Raw genomic sequence first — 9,567 nt, forward strand, 5'->3', positions numbered from 1 at the left:
GGTCACGTTTGGTTCTGGTCAGTGCTGGAACCTATATTGGGGATGTGAAATTCAAGGTCTTGTGTTTCAGAGGTGACCCGGTGCTGTTTTGTGTTTTTTTATGTGCTGGCCCTAGAAAATGTGCTAAAAATACTTCCTGCCTGCCCTGGGTATTTCTGTTTTTTAGGAATAGATGTGTTCTGGTTACAGTAAGTTGGAGCTGGCAGGTCTTGGCAGGGCTTGGTCCTGTTTGAACACAGACAGAGCTATTCAGAAGCTTCTAATTAGAGAACTTGTTTTTAGTGCTGAATAGTTTAGTATTTCTTTATTGCTTTTAGCTTGTTGCTGTTTCAGTGCTGAAGGCAAAGTGGAATATTGTAGTCTTGTCATTGCTTAGTTATTCAGCTTAAAGCTAATAGTTATTAAAGCATATCTTTGTTGTTATACGAAGGCAACTTTAAGGCTGAATACAGCTGTGATGCACATCTGTTTGAAGAAGTTGCTTTTTTGTAGTCACTTTTCAAAATAGCTGGAGTGAAAAGTAAGTATTTTTATTGTATGTTTCCAAGATAATATTAAGTAGTTCTATAGTATTTAATGTTTTGGATGTTTGGGGTTTTTTGGGGGTTTTTTTACTGTGTAACGGTACATAAATTATAGCACTTGAGTAATACTGATATATTTTATTTAAGGTAAGAAAAAATATGACAGAAAAAGCAAGTGCAGATGATTTTCAAGTTCAAGATTTTCTCAAGAAGAAGAAAAAAAAGAAGAAAAAGAAGAAGAGAAAACATGAAGAATACAATAACAAACATGAAAATTATGAAAGAGAAACCATACAAAATGAAGAGCTTAGCCCTCCTTCTCCACTGTTTGAAGATCAGGCAGCACAGAGTGATGAAGGCCACAGAAAGAAGAAAAAATCCAGAGACAAGGGGGAGAAGGAGCAGTCTTTGTTAGATAATTCTTGTGTAGGACTGGATCTTGAAATTAGTAATGGAACTGGAATGCATGTTTCCCAAAAGAAAAAGAGAAAAAAGAAGCAAAAGTATGATGATAGCACAGATGTTCAAAGTGATGTAACTTGCATCACAGTAAATCAGTATAACACTGATAGTTGTCAGGGGATGGATGCTGATTATGTTTACTTAAAACATCCTGTTAAGAACAAAAAAAAAGAAAAACTGCCTGAAGAGAATGAGACACATGAGCTTCCTACCTCAGAAACACATGATGAAAATGACATTAAAATATCAAAAAAGAAGAAGAAAAGAGACAATATGCAAGAAGACAGAGATATAACGATTGACCAGTCACTGTTGTCATCTCCAGAGCAAAACAGGCAAGGGGAAAACAAGAAGAAGAGGAAAAGAGACAATATGCAAGAAGACGCAGATGTAACCATTGACTACTCTCTTTTGTCATCTCCAGAGCAAAACAGGCAAGGGGAAAACAAGAAGAAGAGGAAAAGAGACAATATGCAAGAAGACGCAGATGTAATCATTGACTACTCTCTTTTGTCATCTCCAGAGCAAAACAGGCAAGGGGAAAACAAGAAGAAGAGGAAAAGAGACAATATGCAAGAAGACGCAGATGTAACCATTGACTACTCTCTTTTGTCATCTCCAGAGCAAAACAGGCAAGGGGAAAACAAGAAGAAGAGGAAAAGAGACAATATGCAAGAAGACGCAGATGTAATCATTGACCACTCTCTGTTGTCATCTCCAGAGCAAAACAGGCAAGGGGAAGACAAGAAGAAGAAGAAGAGGAAAAGAGACAATATACATGAAGACACAGATGTAACCATTGACCACTCACTGTTGTCATCTTCAGAGCAAAACGGGCAAGGGGAAGACACAGTCTTGCCGTTACCTACAGAAGAGGATGATATGGCAATGCCCCAGCAATGGCATGACAATGGTGACTCTGATGCTGCTTGTGCCATGAGTGAAGATTCTACAGGTGTGCCTGCTAATTTTTCTAAGCCGACTAAAGCAGGTGATCAATGTCGAAAAACTCCAAGATGTGCTAGAAAGATAATAAAAAGCAGAGCTTTTGTCATGGAAGAAAGCTCTTCAGAATCTGATGTAACGTAAGTTTAGGTTTTGTTTGTTTTTCCCTTCCTCCCATCCCCCAGATATGTTTCTGTGACATTATTTGGGTCCCAGATTTTTCTTCAGGCTGTTTGGTATGTATTTTTAAAAACAACTTCAAAAACCTTTAGAGTATATTGAGATGTTATAGAGATTTACTTTAAGAGCTTAGTTATCTTGTGAAGATACAATGAAAATTTGTAAATACACTACCATTATCTTCAGCATAGAATATTTTCTCCTATTCAAAAACTGTAGGTATAGAAATATTTCATGTGCGAGCAATTAATATTTAGTAAAAAAAAAAAATAAAGCGGAGGGAAAGGGTTTAAATTTGTTAAATTTGGTATTTATAGTGAACATATGCATTTTTACCAAGCAACTAGTAAGATCACCTAAAGAATTAAACGTTCTGTGCAAACAAATGCTGATGTAAGTAGCTGTTGGTGCTTTTACAGCGTCTAGAACCCACAATAAGAGCACTGGTAAGAGACAGATGGAAAAGTTCTGTGTTGCCAGTGGTAGCAACAGGTACTGTTTCTTCTGTATGTTCTTGTGTGAGAGTTTTGTGGGAAAGGTGCAGATTTTCAAAACTTCATCAAGCTCTTTGTATATTCAAAGTATAGAAATTTGATAATAAATTATGTCTGTGTTAAAAGGTTGGAAATACATGAGGGTGGCTGTGTGAAGTATTCCTTGTTCTTTAATTAACAAACACGGTCAATCTTTTAGTTGTAGGCATACTAACAAAATCTTTGTGTTTTTGTTTTGGTTTTTGGCCTCCACTCCACCCCTATATCAGGACACCAGAACCCTCAGGATCAAATGGAAAGAAGGACCAGAATAGTTCCTTTACTGAAATGGTGGCCTCTGATGAAGACTGCTTGGACTATACTTTGTGTTCCATCATGGATTTGGATACTGCAAAACAAGAATTGGAAGAGTTTATTCCTCATGTGAGGACCATAGCAGAGACTTCAATCAGGAAGATGGCTGGAAGAGACCTAATGAGGTTTAAAGAGTTTAAAAAACAAGGTGAGCTCTCCAAAATATTGTTGCAGTGAGAAAGGACTGTGCAGCTGTGCTAATGTTTTGACAGAGGGAAAATAAGTTATTTTTTGTATCATGTCTGTTGCATCCATGGAGTCTGTTTCACTTTATTCTAATGGATATATTTTCTAATTCTTTGCTTCATAGCATCTACTTCCTCACTGTCAAATTACAGCCCAAAGCACATGTGTAAATTACCTGCTCCCAGCTTGTGTTTTGTCTCTTTCAGTTTTCTTTTTTCATCTTTTGATTTGTTTATCTTTCCTTATGTTTGCTAAAACCTGAAATGGAATGCACCAGAGATGTTTTTCACTTTTATTTATTTATTTTTTTAAAAAGAAAACTTTCTGTATATTTTAGGTATTGCTGTAAAGTTTGGCAGATTTTCCGAGAAGGAAAATAATCAAATCCGTAAAAATATTGAAGATTTCTTATCGATTACTGGAATAGACAGTGCTGAAAAACTTCTGTTTACCTCAAGGTATCCAGAAGACAAAGAAACCATCAGTCGCCTAAAAGCAGAAAATCTTTTTTGTGAAAAAATTTGTAAGTATTTAAGTTCCTTTGCAAAGAGCTGAATGTTACATTCTACAACCTAGTGGTAGCGCAGTGTATTTTCTAAAACATTTTTTTGTTGAAAAGCATTAATGTTGCTAAATATAGCAAAAAAGGAGCGTGCTGCTGAGATTATGAAGTTGATAATCTGCACAGTATACTGTTCTTAGTATCTTTTCTTGGTTATGAAGAGATTAGAGATTTCAGACTTGTATTTGGGCTTTATGGTTTAGGGTGCGTTATTTGTTAAGCTGTAATTAAGCATAATGACTTATTAACGGGAGGTATGATGTCCTTTCTGAAACCGTTGCCTGTTCTTAAAGCACATAAATAGGTGGCAGGTTCAGGACTCAGTGAGTGATGGCACAAACGGAAGGAAATTAGGTCGCTAGCCAAAGTAGTTAGTTTTCTAAAACAAAATTCTTAAGGCTAAGATTCTGTTTGCAGGAGGAGCATCTTTTCTCTTTCTCTTTACTCATTTTGTTGGGCTTTTCTTGTCTAGAAAACACTCATGCTTCATATGGCAAACGTCCATTTTGTAACATCTCTGATGAATCTACTCAGTGCACTTTCTGAGTGACTTTCCATTCTGTGTTGTTAGCGTAGGCCAGAGAGTTCAGCAGTTCAGTTTTCACCCACACGTATGCACCCATGTACACTACTATTTCCCAGCTGTCAGCATTCACCATCTCACCATGGTCATAACAATTACGTCTTTCAAACTCCTCAGGAGATTCTGTTCAGACTATTTCATGTGCAGTTACCGAAGTCTCTTGAATGGAGAGAATTGACAGCACGGTCATGAAAATGTATGTTGTTGGGTTTTGGGTTTGGTTTGGTTTGGTTTGGCTTTTTAAAAGTGGCCTCACCAGTGTGAGAAATGTTTCTTTAAAATGAATCATTTCCCTTCTAGCTGAGGGGATACCACGACCCTGGAGGCTGATATATTATCGAGCAAGGAAGATGTTTGACCCAAATAATTATAAAGGGAGGTAAGAGTGTAATTTGAAAGAGGTTCTGAATGCTAGTATCAGTCTGATCTTTATTTGTACATTAAAAATGGATATAAATGAAGATCATCTGAGGACGGCTACATTCACATCCATTACTTCGATCCCCAGTATTTTGAGTTTGAATTTGAAGCTTCAAGATCATCTTCATTTATATGATCAATGAAGATCATTTGTGCCAGTTACTGTGACTTAATTGACACATTTTTCAGTTCATTTTTCTGACTAGTCCTTATCAATTCCTCTGTTCTAAAATGGGACTTGCAGTGGTGGTGATGAGTAAGATTGAAATGCCTGTGAAGATTAGAGCTCTTTTAAGAATTTGCAGCTGAAGCTATTCCCATTTCCTCAACTAGGTATACTGAGGAAGAAAAAGAAAAATTAAAGAGCTATCATGCTCTGCATGGTAATGATTGGAAGAAGATTTCTGAGATGATGTCCCGTTCAAACCTCTCAGTTGCTATGAAGTACTCTGAAATCAAGTCGGGTGCGTAATTTGAAGAAAAACAAATAATTCTGTATACTGCAATTTGAGAAGTTATTTTAACTGTGTGTTGTATGTGCCTTTAGGAAAAAATCCCTAGAGTGTATTTTTTTTTTAATTAGTTATTGGTGGTGGGTTTTTTTTTCCAGACCACTGATTGCATTTTCATATGGAAGGGGTGAGAACAGTCTCTGATAGAAAAGGGAAAAGAAATGGAACAAATGCAACTCTTCAAGTGGAACTGGCATCTAAATAGATGCTTTCAGGGGGAGGGCAGGAAGAATTTGGCAACCAGGTTTTAAAAGATAGAAACTAAGGAGCAGTGCTATTCTTCAGTAATTAGGCTGAACTCCTTTCTCAAATCTCGTATGCAGAAGAGTTTCTAGGAAGTGTGTTAAGAAGCTGGTCCTGTAAAGAATTAAAATGCAAAATGAAGCATTTGCTCTTTTGCCTTTTTTCCCAAATAATTTATGATAAATTAATACCTTAACCTTGTTTTTAATTTTAGCTGTTAATCATGGTCCTTGGTCGAAGAAAGAGATCCAGAAGTTAATGGATGCAGTGGAGGAGGTGGTTAGGAAAAGAGTTGAAATGGAAGGTGAAAATTCTCATGCATCATCAGAAAAGTCAAATAGAGATGTTGTGGTTGATCGTAAGAAACTGCTCCAGAAATTACCATGGACAGAGATTGAAGCTAAAGTGGGGACTCGATATTGGAGACAATGTAAACAGAAATGGTAAGGTTTTATTGTAAATTGAGATAATAAAATGTGTTCTGGGGAGTATTTAACTATTCTGCAAAACTGTTTGTACCATGATGATTGTCTGACACAAATAACTCTTTGCTAGCTGTGGTAAGTTTTCTTCTTGCTGTGACAGTGAAGCCTGATTTTGGCTTCTCTGTGGCAGCAGTAGCATCTTGAAGACACTTCCTTTTGATGCCTGGATTTTCTTGAAATGATAGAAACCTTTTTTGTGTGTGTTTTCAAAGGACTGCAATTTTAACAAAGAAGATGACCAAAGGGCAGCAGTTATATCGGGGGATCAAAGGATTACAGGCCAAGATCAACCTTATTAAAAGGTATAGTTTGGAGGTACTGGAATGTTTTTGCATCTCTTACTGTTTGAGTTGTGTTGATAAAAGCTTGCTGGGTGAGAAGGGCATGCCTGCAGTTTCATACAGGTTTCACAACCATTCTTTCTTTGGACAGAGTGTCCTGTGACTTCTGACTGGAGGAGCTGTGAGCATTATTGAATTATTTCTTGAATTCTGCCTACAAACTCTTTCTGTTCTATGTTCACAGGTTGCATGAAATGAAAGTGGAGGATCCTAATGAAGTAAACTGGGAAGAACTCAGTACTATTGTCGGGTAAACTTTTTTCCCCTCTTGTTTTGGATACAAAGGATAGTTGAAGCAGATGGGAATCAAAGTTCTTAAACCTCTGCAACTATAGAAAACGTCATTTAATTTGGTAACATATAGTTGTATATACTTGTATTGTACTGAGCAATCTGCCATGCCTATAAGCTGTGAAACTTAATTTTAACCACTTCAGGCAACCCTTATTGTATTCCCAGTGTATTCTGGGTACTAAAACTGTGTTATATAGTCCGTGCTGAAGTCTTTGATAAAACACTTTTCCAAGTGTTAATCAATGCCTAGGGAAACAGGAATAATTATAGGAACATGTAATACAATGTAACAGTCTTCTCCCAAACAAAGAAAGTGCTGAATATGAGATTACCACACTGTGAATGCTATACTTTCTCTACAGTGCTTTTTTTCTTTTTCCACACGCTTTGTTGTATTTACAGTTTCTTTTTGCTAAACATATAATACATACATATAACAGCATGGTTTAGGTTCTTACCTTCAAGGAGAACTGCTGTCTTGAAAAACTGTTTTGATTAGGATTTGAAATCCATCCTTTCTACCTAAAGCTAAGATACTGTTTGACTGACGTCATTCTTATGAATGGATAACTCAGTAACAACTAAACTTTGTAATAATTCCTTGCACCACTAATTCTTTGAACTCTTCTCTTTTCAGCGATGTCCCTAAAGGCTATGTTCAAGCAAGATTTTACAAGCTAAAAGTCTCCTGTGTCCCTTTTTGGCAAAAAAAGACTTTTTCTGGTCAGTATCCCAGCTGTTTATAGTCCTTAAGATTTTTTTCTTGAGTCTAAGAGACTATGTATTCTGGTTCAATTCTTTCTTAATTACGTTTCCCCTAAGTAAATTGGCTAAAAGCCCAGGCTTTACACTTATTTCATTAAATGCTTTTTTAGTAACAGTTTACTTTCAATGGCATCTTCATGCAGTGCTTATCAACCTCTTCTCTTTAATACCTTGGCTTTAAAAGTTTCATGACTGTGCTTTTTTAGTTTGTCTTTTCGTGTGTCTGATCTACCCTGCAGCCACTGTGATTACTATGGAATAGTGAGATTTTTTTGCATTTAACACTGACAAAATAATTGCTGTTTCCCCATGGCATCCAGTTCCCCTACAGATCCAATTAAGACTATGTTGTTTTTTTTTTTCTTTTTTCAAAGAAATTGTTGATTATATTTTTGAAAAGAAACTTCCAGAATTTGAAGAAAGATTACAAAAAATGAAAGGGAAAAAAAAATCTGATGATTCAACAACCAGTCAACAGAAGAAGGCTTTCCGACTCAGTGACATTTTTGACTCCAGTGAAGAGAGTGACTGACTGCCTTAAAAACAATGCCTAGTCTGCGTATTTAACTGCAAAGTGGATCTGGTTGAAAGTCGGCGCAGATCAACACCTGCAGGTACACAGGCTATCTAATAACAGAAAAAGTAAAGATTTGCATGTTGGATTTCTTTGTTTCGTATTGAAGACTGAGGTAAATACAGTTTTTGTGCCACCTTTTGTTGCCTTACTTTGGCTCTGGTTTTAGAAGTCTTTTTTTAAGCATCCAAACTGCTTTTTCATTGTCCTCAAAAATAGTATTTTTTCCACTGTTTTGTTTTCTATGAAGTTGAAAGCTACTGTTCACCCTTCGTGCATGAACTTGGTTTTCAGAACTTTAATGCCTTTTAAATAATAATAATAAAAATAAATTAATGGAATTGGGCTTTCAGTTTGCTTTTAAATCTCTATAATAAATCTTAAGATGTCTGTTTGGATGGAAACAGCACAACTTTTAGTTGATTTTTTTTTTTAACAGTTATGTTGTTCTTTTAAAAGCAACTGATTTTTATTTTTGATATAGACTTACACTTTTATCAGCCCCTCTAGAGAAAAGAGGTATTTGTCCATTACACAGAATCACAGAATGTTGGGGATTGGAAGGGACCTCGAAAGATCATCTAGTCCATTACTGTTCATAAATTGTAATGTCTTTTCATGCTAGCCAGAATAATGCATTTAAAGTGTTTTTGTTAATATTTGGAATACAGAGACAAAATGGACAGTGTATATATATACATATGCATATATATATATATACATACACATACATATTTTTATTGTGTCAAGGAGAATGTCTACATTTTAATAAGAAAGTTAAGGAGTAAGATGAGGTTGTACTCATGTCTTTGTATGATATTTTTAACTATCTGCCTAGAATGATTCTTTTGTAAATTGACCAAGTAAATGTAAAAAACTCCTACTGTGCATGTAAAGGATTTATATGGGTTGTTTATATTTCCTATATGCTGTATTATAAGGTAATGCATGAAGACTTGGTCTCTGACACACTGCTTTTTTGATGGTCATTTTGATTAAGTGTAAGTGAGAATTTCCTTCTTTAATTTTAATAATTGTTACTGAAAATGCAGAACTTTAAACAGCTTGAAATAAAGGCTGTGTTGGGAGGTTCTTCTGGACTGTGACTTACAGCAAAGGATGATAAATGAGAATTTTCTGTATTTAACTGTAGTCTGGCTTTATTGTCCCTGAAGGTAGAAAATAATATGATTTTTTGGGACAGGCAGAACACCCCATGAGATCAGCACCGGTACAAGGGTAAGTTTTCCAGCCGAGAGAGAACTGGCTGGAACCTGGGTCTGGTGGGGGAATGTGCCAGTTCCCCTGCACTTCAGTCTTTGGCTTGCTTCTGTTGCCTTATGGGTTTGAAGGTTAAAAGCTGAAGAATTTGAATTTTTGAATCTAAGCTGTTTGTGTTCAAGGTTGTTTATTTTTTTTTTTTTCCTGGAAGAGGGAAATCCTCTGAATTTTCTGCAGGCTAGAGCACAAACAATTGTGTGTTTGTAAAGTTTGTAGAGTAAATCTCACAGAAATAAACTTCTGCCTCCTTAACGACATTTATTTTATCCTTCGCTTTAAAGGGAACCTTCTAAAGGATGACTCTTGCTGATACATTATTTTGCAGAGAAACTGCTTTTAGCAAGTGCATAAGCCACGGCTAG

At 36.1% G+C, this 9,567-nt stretch overlaps 1 protein-coding gene across 1 annotated transcript; it reads left to right on the plus strand.

Moving 5' to 3' along the window:
- The first annotated feature begins 683 nt into the window (after nucleotides 1–683).
- On the plus strand, nucleotides 684–7,882 carry TTF1 (transcription termination factor 1). The gene is made up of 11 exons (XM_029087341.1): nucleotides 684–1,275; nucleotides 1,765–2,071; nucleotides 2,875–3,107; nucleotides 3,483–3,668; nucleotides 4,591–4,669; nucleotides 5,044–5,174; nucleotides 5,680–5,908; nucleotides 6,163–6,252; nucleotides 6,476–6,541; nucleotides 7,223–7,308; nucleotides 7,725–7,882. The coding sequence occupies exons 1-11, from the start codon at nucleotides 684–686 to the stop codon at nucleotides 7,880–7,882; spliced, it is 2,157 nt and encodes a 718-aa protein (XP_028943174.1).
- The last annotated feature ends 1,685 nt before the right edge of the window (nucleotides 7,883–9,567 follow it).

Source organism: Antrostomus carolinensis, unplaced genomic scaffold (genome assembly GCF_000700745.2).
Source record: "Antrostomus carolinensis isolate BGI_N321 unplaced genomic scaffold, ASM70074v2 scaffold29401, whole genome shotgun sequence".
Classification (NCBI taxonomy): domain Eukaryota; kingdom Metazoa; phylum Chordata; class Aves; order Caprimulgiformes; family Caprimulgidae; genus Antrostomus; species Antrostomus carolinensis.

Excerpts from the sequence above, each read along its gene's own strand:
- TTF1 (XM_029087341.1), top strand. The coding sequence starts at position 684 with ATGACAGAAAAAGCAAGTGCAGATGATTTTCAAGTTCAAGATTTTCTC. Across the intron at positions 1,276-1,764 it reads CAATATGCAAGAAGACAGAG|ATGAAGACACAGATGTAACC; the intron begins ATATAACGATTG and ends GAGACAATATAC. Across the intron at positions 6,542-7,222 it reads GAACTCAGTACTATTGTCGG|CGATGTCCCTAAAGGCTATG; the intron begins GTAAACTTTTTT and ends TTCTCTTTTCAG.